The following is a 17,389-nucleotide window of genomic DNA, read 5'->3' on the forward strand; positions in this document are numbered from 1 at the left end:
GCAAAGTGACCCAGGTTGAGAACCACTGAGTCAGCAGAGAGGGATGGCCCACAGTCCAGGGCTAGAGGGCAGAGGACTGTTCATCTCTCACAGGCCAAGGGAGGAAGGACCCAGCCCAAGTTCCTTCTCATGGCAAGGGCCAGGCCGCTCCCTCCCCAGCCAACTCCTCAGGCAGGTACTGTGTGGCTCTGCCTTTCCCACCCCATCACCTGGTAGCCACACTTACCAAGTCTGATGTCTCCCTCAAGGGTCATCAGCACATTGCCAGCCTTCAGGTCTCGATGGATGATCTTCTTGCTATGCAGGAAGTTGAGGGCTTCCAGCATCTGGCGGCACACGACCTGAATCTGGGGCTCAGTGAGGCCTCTGTCCAGCTCTGCAAACAGAGAACTGTAGTCAGCTCATCAAGCACTCACCGTGGGCAACTGAAGTACAAGCATTTTATCTATATTGACCCATTTTGACCCCAATAACTCTATGGAGCAGGCAAAGCTATTATTCCCGTTTCACAAATGAGGCTCACAGAGGTCATTTGCTCAAGGTCACACAAGTGGGGAGGACACAGATCTGAGATTCAAACCAGAAAGTTTTACTTCAGACTTCAGGTTCATAACCACAACCCCAGACATGTAGATATCCACTGTGTCAGTAGACACACAACATCTTACTCCATTTTCCAATGCTGTAACGAAATATCTGAAAGCAGGTAACTGATGAAGAGCAGAAACTTATTTGGGTTCAGGGTTCTGGGGACCGGGAAGGCCAAGAATATGGTGTCAACATCTGGTGAGGCCTTCTTGCCGATCATGAAGTGGAGAAGGGCATCACATGGTGAACCAGAACTCAGGTCTGTCTTCATGTGTGTGTATGTGTGTGTGTGTGTGTGTGTGTGTGTGTGTGTGTGTGTGTGGCACTGGGGATCAAACCCAGGGCCTTGCACATACTAGGCAAGCATACTACTCCTGAGCTGCACTCTGGTCTTTCTTTTTCTCTTTTTTTGTTACTGGGGATCAAACTCAGGACCTTACACTTGCCAGACAGGTGCACTGCCACTGAACTAAATCTCTGACCCTGTCTCTTCTTATAAAGCCACTAATCCCGTCATCGGGGCCCTAGTCTCATGACCTCATTGAATCCTAATCACCTCCCAAAGGGTTACCTCCAAATGCCATTAACCTGTGAGCCTGAGAATTAAGTTCTGAACACATGAACTGTGGGGGACACAGTTAAACTTGCAGCCCCTTAACGGATGTCGGGCTCCGTGCCTGGTGCAGGGATGCAGACAGGGACATGAACATGGTGAAGGGTGCTCAGATACTTAAGCTATGACTTGAGGGGAGAGAGGAGAGAAAGTGGGACAAGGGCATCCCGGGTCAAGACCAGCAGAAGCAGAGTCTACAGGCAGACGAGAACTGGTGGTGAGGAAATGTCTGTGTCTATCTCTCCCAGTGGCCAGGAATCCACAAAGTCCAAACCTCCACCGGGTCCCTTGGGAGCCAGGGCTGCAGGCACTGGCTACACTGGTCTGAGAAGCCGGGCCCCAGAGCAGGGCCCCTGGACTGGAGCCTCTCTCTGTGGGTTCCGCAAGCTGCTCCTTCCTGTATGGCCTCATCCTTAACCTCTGTGTTCTCGGCTGGAGCCGGAACCCAGGTCCTGCCCTGCATAGCTATGTGATTCCTGACAGATGGCTCAAACTCTCTGGACTTTCACTTCCTGGTCTATAGATGGGAGATGGGATGATTACTTATGTAGGCAGGGCTCTTTGCACAAAGTATGTTAACTTTTCAGGTGTCAAATAGGCAATAAAAAGTGATTACTGAGGCCAGGCGTGGCGGTGCACACCTGTAATCCCAACACTTAAGAGCCTAAAGCAAGAGGATCACTGTGAGTTCAAAGCCAGCCTACACAGAGAGACCTTGTCTCAGAAAAACATGGATATGCTGTTTCTGAAATGAGTCCAGGGATGGAATATTAGCAGTTTTTAAACATGTTACAAATGTGACTTATTCATGTCTGATTTGCTGGCATAAATGAAAGATAAACAATAGAAGTAATAATGATGATGCTAAAGATAATTATGATCCAATCACCATCATTTCTGAGCCCTTATAATGTGTCAGACATTAGACTAAGGACTAGTGCATCATTTCATTTCACACTACCCACACGGCAGTGGTGTGACACATTCCTCAACCTCAGGTTTATTGAAGTACAATTTACAGATGATAAAATCCAGTTTTATTTGGATGTACGGCTCTGTAAATTTTTACAGTCACGTAACCCCATCACCTGGGGCCAGAATAGTTTCATCATTTTCCAAATTCTCCCATGCCTTTCATAGTCAAACTTTCCCCTATCTTCAGCCTCTAAGCATTGAGTTCTGAGTTGTCCCTATTGTTTTTGCCTTTCCCTAGAATGCCATAAAACTGCACTCACACTATACAAAGTCATTCAAGTACATTTTTAAAAATAGTTTTTAATTACAGAGCATTACATGAATACCTTCTACTTTTTTTTTTTTTTTTAATTGTATCAACCAGGTGTGGTGGTTGTAATTCTAGTCTCTCAGATGCTGGGGCGGGAAGATTGAGAATTTGAGGCTAGCTGAGTAACTTGTGAATTTTAAAGAAAGGGCTCTGGTGTGACTTGTGGTAGGGTAGAGTATTCGCCTACCACGTGCGAATCCCAGCTGAGTCTCAGTCCCTTCTGACACCACATCCAATCCGAGTCCTGACCCTTGCACTAGACTGGGTTTAGAGACCAACATTTAACAGCAGGCAAGAGGTGGCCAATCATGTCCCTTCCCATCTAAGCAGACACTAGGCGTTAGACTAGAAAGGCCGTACAGTGACCAGTCACATGGAGTTTTCCCCTTCTCACAAGAGGGATGGCTCAGCATCCCACAGCTAGAAACAGACAATTGGAAATGGACCCCAGATCTCCACAGCCCCAGACCAGGCTGCTAAGTGTTCCCAACCGTGTAGGACAATGGAAAGGTGAAGGAGGGGCAGAAAGCCCCTAGGCAGGGCAGGTGTCTGAGGGAGGCAACCCCAGGGACAGAGCTGCAACTGGGATATGGCTCCTTCCTTGTCAGGTGATTCCAGAGCAGCTTCTCACTGCCTGAGCTTCGGGAGTGGTCGGGGGCTCTGCAGTGGACTCTGGAACATTCCTTGAAGGCCTGCGTGGTAAAGGTTGGTCCTCAGCTTAGCACTTTGGGACACGGTAGACCCTTTTAGGGGTGAGGCCTTGTGGGAGGCTTAGGTCACTGGGGGTGCATCCTTGAAGGGGAGGGTGGGTGCTGGTCTCTTCCTGTTTTTCTCTCCCAAAGCAATGGGACCAAAAGACCAGGAACTGAAACCTCCAAAACTGTAACACAGATTCCTCTTTTATTTTCTTCAGTATTTGTTACAGTAACAGAAAACTGACTACTGTAGGGCTCTGCAAGGAAGGGCTGTGGGTCCAGCATTTCTACGGCTCCCGATGCGGATGTTCTACAGGTGTGAAACAGCCCTGAGATAATGGGGAGTGGGGTAGGCCTGGACCGACGGACCACCTTCACACGGTACCATGCCGGACCATTCTTCCCCGAGCCATTCCACAAGCCCAGGCCCGCCATTCACCTCCCGGGGACCTAGCCCACGGCCACTCCCCTCTCACTGTCCTGAGGACTGGCGTGAGCAGAGGGCGATACAGGACGGGCAGTGTTGAGGAGCGAGGGTCACCCAGACCGGGGTTTGCATCTCAGTTCCACTCTGCAACAGGGCAAGCTCCTCTTCAACCTCTATGTCAGTCAGATTAAGAGTAAAACATAGCCAGTGGCACATGCCTGTAACGCCAGCACTCAGGAAGGCTGAGGTAGGAGGATCTATAGTTCAAGCTAGCCCTGAAACTTACTGACTTAGGGAGACCCTGCCTCAAAATAAAAAATAAAGGAAGGGCTGGAAATATAGCTCAGGGCAAAGACCCTGGGTTTAATAATCCTCAGTACTTGAAAAAAAAGAAGAAGAAAGAAGAGGAAGAAGAAAAGGAGGAGGAGGAGGAGGAAGAGGAAGAAGAAGATAACAGAGAGATGCTCTTTCTGATTCTACACTTGAGATTAAATGAGGATATTTTATGCAAAAACACTGACACAGCGACTGCTCACAAAGCTGTGCTTTGGATGTGATATGAGAATCATGGCTGGAAAGCTTGGCCCTCGGTGTGGCTGTGTTCAGGTAATAGAACCCTAAGAGTTGGGACCTAGCACCGGTAATTAGGGGCAATGCCCACAAGGGGATAAACTCTCGTCTGAAAGAGTGAGCTGGTTCTCATAAGAGCCGGATGTTATGGGAAGAGCAAGGCTGCCCTCTGAATCTCTCTGGCTTCCTGTCTCACCGTGTGCTCTCCTCTGCACAGTCTCCCCGCATGGTGAAGCCACGCTCCATGCAGCCCTCACCAGACACCAAACAGATGGACTTTCGGCCTCCAGACCTGTGAGCTACATAAACCTTTATTCTTTATAAAGTCCCCTGCCTTGGGTGCTTTGTTTTTGCAATAGGAAATGGACTAAGACCAGAAACAATGGTTATTACTAATACCCTATTGTCACTGGTGGTGGTGGTATTGTTCAAGCTTGCCCGGGATATCGAGACCTAATAACATTATAGAGTATTTTCAAAATGGGTGGGTGCTGCGGCTCAGATGTATCCCCAAAAGACACGAATTGGAAACTTGGTCCCGATGCACCAGTATTGATAGGTGGGATTCTGGGAGGTGACTGCTCTGCCCTCATGAAAGGATCAATGGCACTGTAATGGTTACCCTGGAGGTGGGTTCCTAACGAGAGGATCACTGCAGCTTCCCTTCTCTCTTGCCCTTCTGCCTTCTGCCTTCCACCACGGATGGCATAGCAAGAAGTCTGCACCAGACACTGGCACCTCGCTTTTGGATTTCCCAGCCTCCATGAGCCACATTAATCTCTGTTCTTTACGAATACTCTCCAGGCTCGAGTGTTTTGTATAGCGGCAGAAAAGGATGAAGACAGCCAGTGTCCCACTTTTCAAAGAAACTCCCTGTCAGATGTGGTGGCACACTCCTGTAATCCCAACTATTTGGAAGGCTGAGGCAGGAGGATCCTGAGTTTAAGGTTAGCCTGGACAATTTAGTGAGGGCATGTCTCAAAATAAAGAACAGAAGGAGCGAGGATATAGTTCAGTGGCAGAACAGCCCAGGGTTCGATCCCAGTACTGCACACACACAGAAGGTCCCCTCAAGCGTCTCATTCGATCCTAAGTGTGCTGAGTGGTCAGGCAAATGAGGTGTCACACCCATCTGATAGCCAAGAAGGCTTGAGAGGGTGAGTGACCGGGGGAGGACCCGTGGCCTTCGAATGGAAGGGCTGGTCTTCCAAAGACAGCTCAGCGATCTTTCGAAGAGCCTACCCTTTGGGGGACAGAGCAGAGATGTGCTCGAGAAGGCCACAGACTCACTGCCGTGGAGGAGCAGGAACCGTCCAGAGTCTGCTTTAGGACTCAGGGCATATCCTTCCGTCCCCAGCAGTGCTCTGGCCGGAGGAATACTCACCCAGCATGATGGCGTCCACAGCTCCGCCAGGGCAGAACTCAATCATGATCTGCAGGAAACAGAAGGCCGAGTGAGATGAGCAGGGTGCCCTGCTCGAGAGGGAGAGACCCCACCCACCAGTGTCTCAGCGCCCCAGAGCCAGCCTGTCCCCTCCTCCCCCTGCCAATCTGTCCCCAACCTCACAGGTGGCTCTGACACCAGGACAGTCACCTGGCCGCTTCATTTTTCCAGAAAACAAAAACCAAGCTGCTGGGGAAGCCCAAGCTTCAGCAAGGGCCTCCCTGTCAGCCCCCCCCCCCTCCCGCCCCCCTGCCACTGCCCTGCCTCCCATGCTGTGGCCACGCCTTCCCCACCCTGTCCAAGGTGACCACACAGAACCCTCACAGTTTCTTCTCCTCTCCACCTTCCAGAGCCAAAGCCCTCATTGCCTCGGAGCCTCAGAGCATTCAGGTCTTAAAGGTAAGTTCAGATGGGGAAACTGAGGCTCAAAAAGGGGGTGGGGCTGGCCAAGGCCACAGATTATTTGATGGAAGGTCCTGGACTGCAAAGGAGGTGTCTTAACCCCTAGGACATTCGTTCATTCACTTACTCGTTCATTCACTCATCCACCCATCATATACCTACTGCACACCTAATGGGTAGAAGGCCTCGGGAGAACCACCAGTCCTAAGACCCTGGAGGGCTCCCAGCCTAGCCAAGTACAGGGGCCAGAAAAGGACAAGTCTAGTAAAAAGTACAGCAGGTCGTAACTCAGGGTCCTCGCTCCCTGGCTCAGCCTCCGTCTCATCTTCACTTCCTTATGACACACTCAGGCTCCTGTCCATGTGCAAAGATGCCTGCTCACCTTTCCCAAATGGGGGACACATCGCACACTTCAAGACACCCCCAGAGCACCTCCCAGCTTCCAGCTCTCAGCCCCGCAGTTGAACCAGCTCCCTTCAAACGGGAAAGCAGCCCTTACCCTGACCCACACACCAGCTCCCAGGGGTGGGGTGGGTGTGGAGCTACACAGGATTTGGGGGCCTCCAGTGCGTGGCTGACCTTCCAGAGGCTTCCCTGTGGCACGTAAATGTGAGGATGCAGCTTTGGAGCCAGTCACAGCTAGGCCCAGGTTCCGGGTCCACGACTCTCCAGGGGCCCCAAGTTACCTGAAGTACGTGAGCCTGCGAGATGGGGCTGCTGATGCTCATAACTGCAGCCCCACCCGTGGGCTACACTGAGGAGCAAGCCATGCCCAGGTACAAGACACTCCTGGCCCTGCCGGCCCTGCCACAAACTGTGGAATGTGACATGGCGGGGCGGAGAGCAGCCAGGGCACCTGCCTCTCACACCCACTGCCCACCAGACAGGCAGGATGTGGCCTCCTGTGTGGTCACGCAGATCCTGTCTGGCCATCAACATCAGGGCCAGTCTCAGCCTCCCCAAGACTTCTCTCTAACATGACAAGGAGCCGTCAGAGATGGATCCATCTCTGGGTGACCCACAGCAGTGAGCCGGAAAATGATTTCTGGGCAAAAAAGGATTTTCCTGCGGCTGGCTGACCCTACTGACTGAGAGCCACCCCCAGATCACACCCCCTCCCACACCAACACACATCCTCCTCCTTCACTGTCCTTTGCTCTCGGGAAGTGTCTGTGTCCAGTGTACTTTTCCATCAAATCATGTAAACTAAATGTAATTTCCTCAACCAACAAACTGATGATAAATGTCTTGCCTCTGTGTCCCCACCCTCCTTCCTCTAACCCATATAAGCCCTGTTCACTGCCAGCTCCGGGCTGATCATTTGTGGAGAAATCCCCGATAAGTCCGCCGGCATGGTAAACTTGCCTCCAACCTTGGGGTGTGTTCTCGATTCTTCTTGGCCTGATCTTGCTACACCACTAAGAGCTGACACACTGTGGTCGTCACTGTTACAACACGAGGAAGAAGTGCGTCTTTCTTCTACACTTACCCATTCACCCAATCGTTCATTCACTCTCTTAACGAACCATTCTTATTCCGGGATGGGGACAGAAGTGATCTGGCACCGAGCCTCTCGAAGTACAGTATATCGCTGTCTTTTCATAATTGTCAGTTCCACAAAAAAGGAGCAAAAACTACTATCTGCTGCCAGACATGGTGGTGCAGGCCTATAATCCCAACACCTGGGAGGCTGAGGCAGGCAGATCACTGCAAGTGTGAGGCCAGCCTGGACTATACGTGAGTTCAAAGGCAGCCTGAACTACACAAGAAGACCCAGTCTAAAAAAAGAAAAGAAAAGAAAAAACAAGGAAAATGTACTAAATGCTGGGGGAAATCAGCTATGAGAGGCAGTGGTAGAGAAGCAAAACTGACACCACACAGGGACAGTGGCTGAGCAACGGTAAGGTGCATGGGATGCACCCTGACCTCCCAGGAATGGCCGCACCTACAGGCCCACCAGGGTGACTGGCCCCTAGCTGGGGCGCAGCCAACATGAACTATTATGATCCCTTCCTGAGCTCGGGGTCTGTATTTTGCTGTTTGTGGTCTGGGCTGGTTTTTTTATTTTTATTTTTTGTTTTGAGACTGCATGAAAGTTTACCCCTTCTCTTCTCACCCAGAAAAATACAAATAGGTACAAATGTGAGTGAATCCTTGCACGGCCCACAGTGCCACCAACCAAAGCCAGGGTAGCAGCCGTGCTTGGCTCCTGCCCTCTTACTACCCTTCTAAGCTTAGCCCTCGCCAGTCCTGTCTGTCACGCAAGCTACGCCTGTGGGCCTGTAGGGTTTTCTGCACAGATGGGTTACACCCAGGACGTAAAAGAGCCAGCTCTGGTGCATGGTGGGGCTATAACTGCCCTCCTCTCTAACAGAGCACCATCGGAAGGAAAAGGTAATAGATTTAGGTTCAGCCACTTGAGTGTGTAACCTTGGATAAGTCAATCTCCCTGGCCTCAGTTTCCTCCTCTGTAAAACAGCACTTTATTTGTTTTTATTTATTTATTGTTTATGAGACAGGGTTTCACTATGTAGTTCAGACTGTTCTTTTCTTTTTGGTACCAGATATCAAATTCGGGACCCTGCGTTTGCGAGGCAGGTGGCAGCACCACTAAGCTAAATCCCTTACCGAAGGCTGGTCTTGAACTCTCACTATGTAGCCCTGGCTGGCCTCAAACTCTCAATGTTCTTTCTGCCTCAGTTTCCTGAGTGCTGGGATTATAGGTGTGCAGCACCACGCCTGGCCCAAAACGGCACTAACAAACTCTGCCTCCATCTTAAAGACAATTAAATGAGATTCCTGGCACAAAGCACAGCATGAAAGCCACACTATTGATACGTATTTATTGAATCTCTCGCAAGTGTGACACTTTTCAGCAGAAAAACATCACACTCAGACCGTGTTACTCAGGCTGCCCACAAAAATATGCCTTCCCAGAACTAGTTTATCCACACACCCTCAGCAGTTAGGAAGAGCCGGTGTGACGCGTGGCCAATCCCTGGCAGGTTCTGCATCTTCCAGTGAAACCATCCCTTGCACAACACTGTTCATTACCCAAGGTCCCCCGACTCAGCCTCTCTGAGGTCAAAACTGGGAAAGTGCATGCATTCTGAGAATCTGGCTCATTTCCTCTCCTGAAGTTCAAGAGCTCCACGACCCCTTTCATTTTTACTTTTGCCATGGCTGCTGGGAAGCTCGAGTGAAGCAAGCTTCCTCCGCTTCAGTTTGATTCTCACACCCTCCGCATTGCTTTCAGTACAGGAATTCAGCCTTCAGCTTGTCAGTGGCACAGGGCTGCAGAGGGCTGGTATTATGAATCTGTCAGGGCCGAGTGGTGGCACCGCCTGTAATCCCAGCCCTCGGGAGGCTGAGGCAGAAGGATCACCATAAATTCGAGGCCGGCCTGCACTACACAGTAATAAGAAGGTCAAGGCCAGCCTGGACTACATAGTGAGACCCTGCCTCAGAAAACCAAAAGTTAGACAAACAAATAAGTAAATAACTAAATGTAAAACAAAACAAGTAACTCTGTCAGCCCTTACACAGAAACACATGGGATTTCATCAATAAAGCAATCGTCTCAACAGTAAACAATAAGACAGCCCCGCTCTCTCTGTGATCTGCATCCATGGACCCAGCCAGCTTCAGACTACACAGTCATGAAAAAGTGACTGACTCAAAGTTACTTTCCCTTGTCACTGTTCCCGCAGTGACAAGGATCACGACTCCTGACAGGGTAATGTATCATCTCAGGTGTGCTAAGTAATCTGGAGACTGTTCAAACTGCACAGGGGGCCGTGTATTACACACAGCAAACACTGCCATTCTGCTCACCAGCAGCCTCTGGAATCCCTAATCCTCCACCTATAGCAAGGGGCACCTATAACAGTGGTGAAAGCAAATGCAAGTAAAATAATAATTTCAATGCCTTAGAAAGGTATCCAATATACATACAAGAAGAGAGAATGAGAGCACTTACATTTATAGAAGTATTATGGGATGCATCTTTACATTTATTCAATCAAAATGTGTAACCACTGAATTATAGGGCTGGGGATTTAGCTTAGTGGTGCCACCACCTGCCTTGCAAGTGCTAAGACCCAAGCGAGTTCGATCTCTGGTACCAAAAAAAAAAAAAGCTTTTATTAGAAATAAATATTTTTTAATGGAAACGACTGGCCTCCTGGGCATGATGGCACATGCCTGTAATCCAAACACTTTGGAAGACTGAGGCCAGAGGACTGCAAGTTCAAGCCCAGCCTGGGCAACTTATAGTAAAGTCCTATGTCAGAATAAAACAATATAGGGCCGGAGATGTAGCTCAGTGGTTCTGCCGCCTGCTTCACAGAGCAAGGACCTGAATTCGATCCCCAGTACAAAAAAAGAAAGATGAAAAACAAAAAATATATTTTAAGGGCTGGAGATGCAGCTCAGTGCAAAGGCTATGGGTTCCTTATAACACAAAAAGTAAGGATGGAAGGAACAAAGGAAGGAAGGTGAAAAAAGAGAAAAAAGAAAGAATGGCCTAAAGTAACACCCGGCTATGTATACTTCAGCACCTCTAAAGGGGACTGAGCACCCATGCTGCCTATAGTAAAGTTGCCACAGCTTTCTGGATACCTAGGCTGCTCAGCACCAACAGAAATATAGCCGTTACCAGGTTCCCAGCACTAAGGTCTGACTCCTGAACTAGCCAGGGAAGCAAGCAGCCTAACTTCTAAGTGGCTGGGGGTTTTCTCCAGACCTAGAAAACCAAAGTTTGGGAGGTTCAATGTGTCAGCAAATAGCAACCAAGTAACCACTGAAAGCCCATATTGCCAGGCACAATGGGGTTCATCAAAGCAGCATTCAGTCAGCAAACACTATCTGAGCTCTTACTCTGTGCCAAGTCTGGGGACTTAGAACCCAGGACAAATTAGACAGGCTCTTGCCCAAGACCACCAGCAGAGGAAGACCTGGAGATGAGTGGTACGGGATCACGTTACCAGAAGGCTGTGGGTACAATGATCACACAGACGGCAGCTACCCTGGAGGACATCTCAGAAGAGGTGACAAAAGGCTGGGTTCCGAAGGGAGAAGGGGAAAAGGCCAAGGCAGAACAAGGCAGAGCAGAAGTGGGGCATCATGGGAGAACATGGCAGGCGGGTAGCATGGAGCACTCCGGGGGTTCAGAAGGATGGAAGGAGAGCAGGCTAGAAAGGTCAGCTGCAACCATGGTTCCAACATTTCAAAGTATGAACCTGAACCTTAACCTGAGGGAATGTGTGTCTGCGTGTGTGTCGGTGCACAAGGGATTTAAGCAAGGGGTTCTGTGGACAGGTCTCTGCTTTAGGAAGACCCTCTGATGTGGGCTCTTTGGAGGCTGGAAAAGAAAGGGAAGAGTAGAATTGGGACAGACAAGAAAGAGGGTGCTTTTTCAGTCCTGGTGCCTGGGGCATCATATGCAGAGGGGGTGCCTCCCACTCCAACAAGGTATTTCTTCCTTCCCCTCTGCAAAAAAGCCATGAGAGCTTGCTGGGATTTATCCCATCCCTGGCAAAGGAAGGGAAAGGGGGTGAGGAAGGGGAAGAGAAGCAAGCAATAGTGTGGAATGTCACAATGTGTCATTCTAGAGCCAGCTGGGAAACAGCCCTGATGGCTAGAGGCAGCCATCTTGCAACCATGAGGGAAACCAATGTGAAGGAAAAGCTGATGTACACATAGGAGGACAGAGAGAAAGAGCAAAACAGAGATCAAGCCCTGCTCACACCCTACCTCCTTACTGGCTTTTGAGATAAAATGGAGAAGGTAACACATTTCTTCAGTTGTTTCGGATGGTTTGACTTGAGGTTTGCTATTACTGGTTGCCACAAGTACCTGGCCTCACACTTGGCAAGACACGAAGAACACAGGCCAGGGGTTTAGCTCAGGGGCGCCACGCCTGCCTGGCAAGTGCAAAGTCCTGAGTTTGATCCCCCAGTATGAAGAAGAAGAAAAAAAGACACAAGGAATATGAACGAGGGCCATGCGAAAGGAGGATGAGGCCAATTCAATGAGCAAGTAAGAACTCCCCAGGAAAACATCTACAGGACAGTCCCAGAGTTCCGGTGGTACCAGGTGAAATGCTACACGGTGGTCCTTAAACTCGTGTATGCGTCACGATTACCCGGAGAGCTTGTTACACACAGGCCCTGGCCCCAGCGCAGTTTCTGACCCCACTGTGGTGGGCAGAGTCTGAGAGTCTGCATTTCTAGCTGTGCTCAGACGCTGTCTGCCGCTTGTGGTCCCCGGACCACACTTCGAGAGCGACTGCTTGATGGAGAGTCTCCGCAGGGCCGGAGGCCTCCCCTGGGCCTCTCCCTCTTCTCCCTCACAAACTCCAGGGCGACACTGTGGCGGAGACACTCGGGGGCTCATGGCTCGGGGATCGTCTGCTCCATGCTCCTGCGCTTCATCTGCAGTTGTCCTGTCTCTGCCTGCTTCCAGGCTAGCGCTGTGGCAGGTTGCAAGCGTCACCTCAGACGCCTCACCCGGAGATGGCCGGGAAAGCTCTGTGTTTTCACAAGGCTTTTGGGATCTGCATGAAGAGGGACAGTGCTGGAGTCCCTTCAACTAGTATCTGTATGTATTTACACAGCCTCCCATTTGTAAAAAAATAGCCCTCTGGACTTATGAGGGAAACACAGGAGTTAGTGAAGACCAGACTTATGGTACTGCTATAAGTACCAGCAATGAAAGAAAAAACAGACACACTGGACTCCATCGACATTAAAGCATGATTGTGCACCAAAGGACATCAGCCAGGTTGAGCATCGCAGCACACACCTGTAATCCTAGCACTTGAGAGGCTGAGGCAGGAGAACGATGACAAGTTTAAGGCCAGCCTGGACTACACAGTGCAATTCTGTCTCAAAAACAAATAAACAGGGCCGGGGATTTAGCTCAGTGGCACCCAAGCGCAAGGTTCAGAGTTCAATCCCCAGTACCAAAACAAACAAACAACACAAACAAATAAATATTCTTGTATAAACTTCTAGACAAAACATAGGAAGGAAACTTCATGACACAGGTCTTGAAATAAGCATAAGCAACAAAGCCAAAAATAAACAAATGAATGACATCAAATTCAAACGTTTTGGTACAGCAAAGAAAACAACAGAGTGAAAAGTAAACTATAAAACAAGGAGAAATAAAGCAGGCACAATGGTCCACACTACTCCCAGTGCTCTGGGAGGCTGAGGCAGGAAGAGTGCCTGAGCAACTGAGCATCTTAGCAAGACCCTGTCTCAAAAAGAAAAAAAAGTGTTGGAGGGGGCTGAAAGTATAGCCCAGCACGATGGCCTGGGTTCAATCCCAGCAGCAGAAAAAGGGTAAACTGTATGATTAATAAGAGGTTACTCTAAAATACGTCAGGAACTCCTACAACTCAACAGCAAGAACAAAAACTAAAATCCCAATAAAAGTAGACTAAGGACTTGAATGGACATTTCTTTAAAGACAACATATGAGTGGGTAACAAGTGCCTGAAAAGATGTTCGACATCATGAATCATCGGGGACAAGCAAATAAAAAACACTCGAATACCACCTCACGCCTGTTGGAATGGCTGTCACCAAAAAGACAGAAGACACCAAATGCCAGGGATGGTGCTGAGGACAGTGTCCCTTTACACTGCTGGGAGAAGACAAAATGGTGCAGCTGCTGTAGAAAATCGGTATGCAAGTTCCTCCAAACATTCAAAGTAGAATGCAGGATCCAACAGTCCTGTACCGTGGATTTATCTAAAAGAGCTAAAATCAAGAGCCCTGGAGTCATCAGCTCTCCCACATTCACTGCAGCATTACTCACAAAAGCAAGACATGAAAACAACCTAAATGTCCTAGACAGATGAATGCACAAGGCGAGTGTGGTCCACACATACAATGGAATATTACACAGGCTTTAAAAAGAAGAAAATCCTCCCATATGGAACAACGTGGATAAACCTAAGGACACGGTGCTAAGTGAAGTGAGTCACATGCAGAAAGACAAACATGGTATTTATATGAGAAATTTTAAATCGTCAAATTCATAGACTCAAAGAGTGGGAAGGGGGTTACCAGGGGTAGAGGCCAGAGGGCTGGTTACTAATTAACAAAAATAAAGTTTCAATTAAACAAGATGAATAAGCTCTAGAGATCTGTTCCACACCATACCAAGAGTCAATAAAAAGTATTACACGCTTCAAAATGTATTACGAGGATAGATCTCACACAATAATTTTTTGGGCAGTACTGGGATTGAACCCAAGGCCGTCACACTTTTATTCTGAGACAGGATGTTGCCCGGGCTGGGCTCAAATTTGCGATCTTCCCGCCTTATCCTCTGGGGTTAGCAGCACCACACATCACCACACCAGCTCTAAAATAAATATTTTAAAAAGAAAAACAAGTGCGTCTGCCTGAGGATCCAGGCAGCAGTTCTGGTAAGGGAGGCGCTTGCTGCTCTGGGCCAGGTCCTTGGCACAGCTGGTTTCCCGTCTCAGGACCAGGAGCTCCTGTCTCCTGGGTGACCTCCGCTCACATACACTTGGGGAGCGCCCGAAGGGACCCTGACAGCAGCCCGGCGGTCAGCTTCTTCTCTGGCTGGAGGCCAAAGGAAACTGGAAACCTGGGTTGACCGTGAGTCTACCTGAGTTCCAGTTAAGCAGCTGTCACCGTGCAGCGTGCAGGCTGGGGCCTTGCTACGTGATCCCATGAGCCACAGCACTGCTCTGGCCATCTGCGAATGAGAGAGCGAATCCACCTGCAGCTGCCCCCTACTGGGTACTGCAGTGGGCCCTGGGAACACAGGGCAAACAGCCTCTTCCCTCCTGGGGCTCCCACCCAGCCGGCCAGGTACTTGGCAATGACATTGGGCCTGCTCAGCTCTGTCCCAGGAGCAATGCTCTGTCTGGTCAGCCAGTTTCTCCCAGCTGCCCCAGGCCTGGTTACTAGCCAAAGTGCTCTTGAGAATAAGAACCCACCTGCTAGCCTCTTTCAACTGACAAAGCCAGAATGTGAAAATCTCTCTCCTCTACCAGATCAACCCTTCTGATCCAAGACGCTGTCTGCTGGTTTCCACCCTTCCATGTGGCACAGAAAGGAAATTCCAAGCGAGCAGGGGTTGCCCTTTCATGGTCTCACTCTAGGGCCTCAAACTCACCGTGATGTATTAGCATGGGGAGTTACCTGGTTAGTTCATTTGGGCCAGCCTCAGTTCCCCATTCATGATACCTAATAATTTAAGGACTTACTCTGTACCAGACCTTATTCAAAGTGCTTTCCAGGGATAATCTCACACTTGCTATTTAAGGGAAGAATTCTGAAAAATGCCTCACGGGGCTTATCGTGAGGACTAACAGGAATTTAGGACTCTGCCCAGGACATAGTAAGTAAATGCTCAATAAATGTAACCAATTATTATCAACAGGAAGCGATATTTTATTCCCATTTTACATATGGGGAAACAAAGGCTCAGAAAATTAAGGTCAAATAATAAGTTGCAGAGCTGGGACTAAAACTGGAACCAGAGTGGGCTCCAAATTTGGATCCTGTTTATCTTCTCAACAGAAGAAACCTAATTGAGTGTCATTTGCCCCTCCTCCTCCGCCCTCAAGGAGGAAGCCACAAAAAAGCTTGAGTCACAGGCCCAGGCTGGGTGGGAGAAAGGGTGCTTCTGGCTCCTGGCTCCTTTTTCCAGCCCCCCCTGGGCCCTGGAAGTCCACAGGCACATACCAAGGGAGCTTGCTCACCCCAGATAAGGGAGCCAGATGACCCAGCCCAGATAATGGCAGGCAGGGACCACCCACCCCTACAGCTTAGACATTAACTTTTACAGCCTGCAGCCTGCAAGGCCAGGGGCACAGTGGGGCAGCGCTGCCCAGCCCTGGCCATGCCCCAGACCTGTGCAGCCTGGAGGTGGGCCATCAACACTGCTGACTGTGCAGTGCTCTGGGCCAGGGAACCCTCCCTGCCCCGGGCTTTCTTGCAGCTGAAGTACACACCAGGAGCTCAATCAATAAATGCCGGCCAAGCTCCTGGAACTGAAGTTAAGTAAGCCACACCCAGGAGGCTGGGAGGTAGTCACAGATCTGCCACCTTCCTTCTGGGGACTGTCATAACCTTCCTGCTTTGAGCACCTACTGTTTCCGCAGGGCCTTACCAAATCAGTGATATCATTCATGACACTGACATTTTAGGGTTCAAAGTGACTGCAGCCACTTCATCACTGCATAAGCAATTTGTATCTGTAAAAGTCCATTCAGAAAGCCCGGACCTAACTGTCCCTCAGTATGTGTGTGGGGTTAGTTCCAACACCCACTGATACCAAAATCCACAAATGTTTAAGCCCTTTGTATAAAACAGAGCAGTATTTGCATGTGAACTATGCACATCCTCCTGTGTACATGAAATCATCTTTAGATAACATATGACACCCCGCACAATATAAATGCGGTGTAAATTGTGGCTCTACAGTGCTGTTGCGGGGATAACGACAAAGAAAGAGTCCGTACGTGTTCAGACAGGTGCAGTGTGGAACCCACATAGTTAATCAGTGTCTGCTGGATGATTGAATAAATATGAATGAACTATTTCAGGGGCCTTAAGATGTCCAGAAATTAGGGCAGAATGTCCAGAAGGTGACTAACAGCTGACAGCCAGATTCTGTAAGCAAAGCTAGACAAAAGGATGCCAGTCCCTCCCTTTACGGCCACCCACAGGAGCAGAGATGGCTGCCATTTCAGGGTGTACCCAGCCCTGTGCCATGCACTCTGGAAACATTCCTTTACTTCATCCTACCAAGAACTCTCCTTATCCCTGTTGTACAGATGAGGAAACTGAAATTTGGTGGGAAAGGGGATTCCTCCAAGCTATTTAACTCACACGAGACAGACCCAGGGTATAAACTTAGGTCTGTCTGCTCCAAAACACAGAGAAGGCAGAACTACATAGCCATGGGCAAGCCACTTTCCTCCTCTAGGTTTATCTCTTCCTGAGACCCAGGGGGAGGGTCCTCCCTCCACTGAGACTATGACCCCCAGCATGGGCCGGGGCCTCCCCAAACCTCCATCCACACAGAAGATCAAAGTTTCCGGTTACTCAATTAAGTCCTGTGGAAGGAAGTCCACGAGGCCGCCTCCTAAAAACAAGAGTTAACCCAAAACTGCCCCGGTCTGTCTGTCTGCTGCGGCAGTTCGTCCCTGTAGCTGGAGTCGCAGAAGCTCCCCACCTCAGAGGACCCGTCAAACAATGTGGGCTTTGAGCAGGCAGCCCACACCCACAAGGCCTCCCAGGAACGTGACCTTGGCTGGCATCACCAGCCCCACCCACCTGGGTCACAGAGAGCCTACGCGAACAGAGCAGCC

At 49.7% G+C, this 17,389-nt stretch overlaps 1 protein-coding gene across 4 annotated transcripts in view; it reads right to left on the minus strand.

Moving 5' to 3' along the window:
- Stk10 (serine/threonine kinase 10) overlaps window positions 1-17,389 on the minus strand; it is a 122,924-nt gene that overhangs the window by 62,765 nt on the left and 42,770 nt on the right. For all 4 annotated transcript variants that reach the window (XM_010622168.2, XM_033761630.1, XM_033761628.1 and 1 more), the window contains 2 exons: window positions 5,563-5,611; window positions 227-376 (listed from right to left, as the gene is read on the minus strand). In XM_010622168.2, coding sequence (XP_010620470.1) covers window positions 227-376; window positions 5,563-5,611 — 199 coding nt within the window. The remainder of the gene's footprint in view (window positions 1-226; window positions 377-5,562; window positions 5,612-17,389) is intronic.

This window comes from Fukomys damarensis, unplaced genomic scaffold (genome assembly GCF_012274545.1).
Source record: "Fukomys damarensis isolate Sample0158 unplaced genomic scaffold, DMR_v1.0_HiC HiC_scaffold_9, whole genome shotgun sequence".
Taxonomy (NCBI): Eukaryota; Metazoa; Chordata; class Mammalia; order Rodentia; family Bathyergidae; genus Fukomys; species Fukomys damarensis.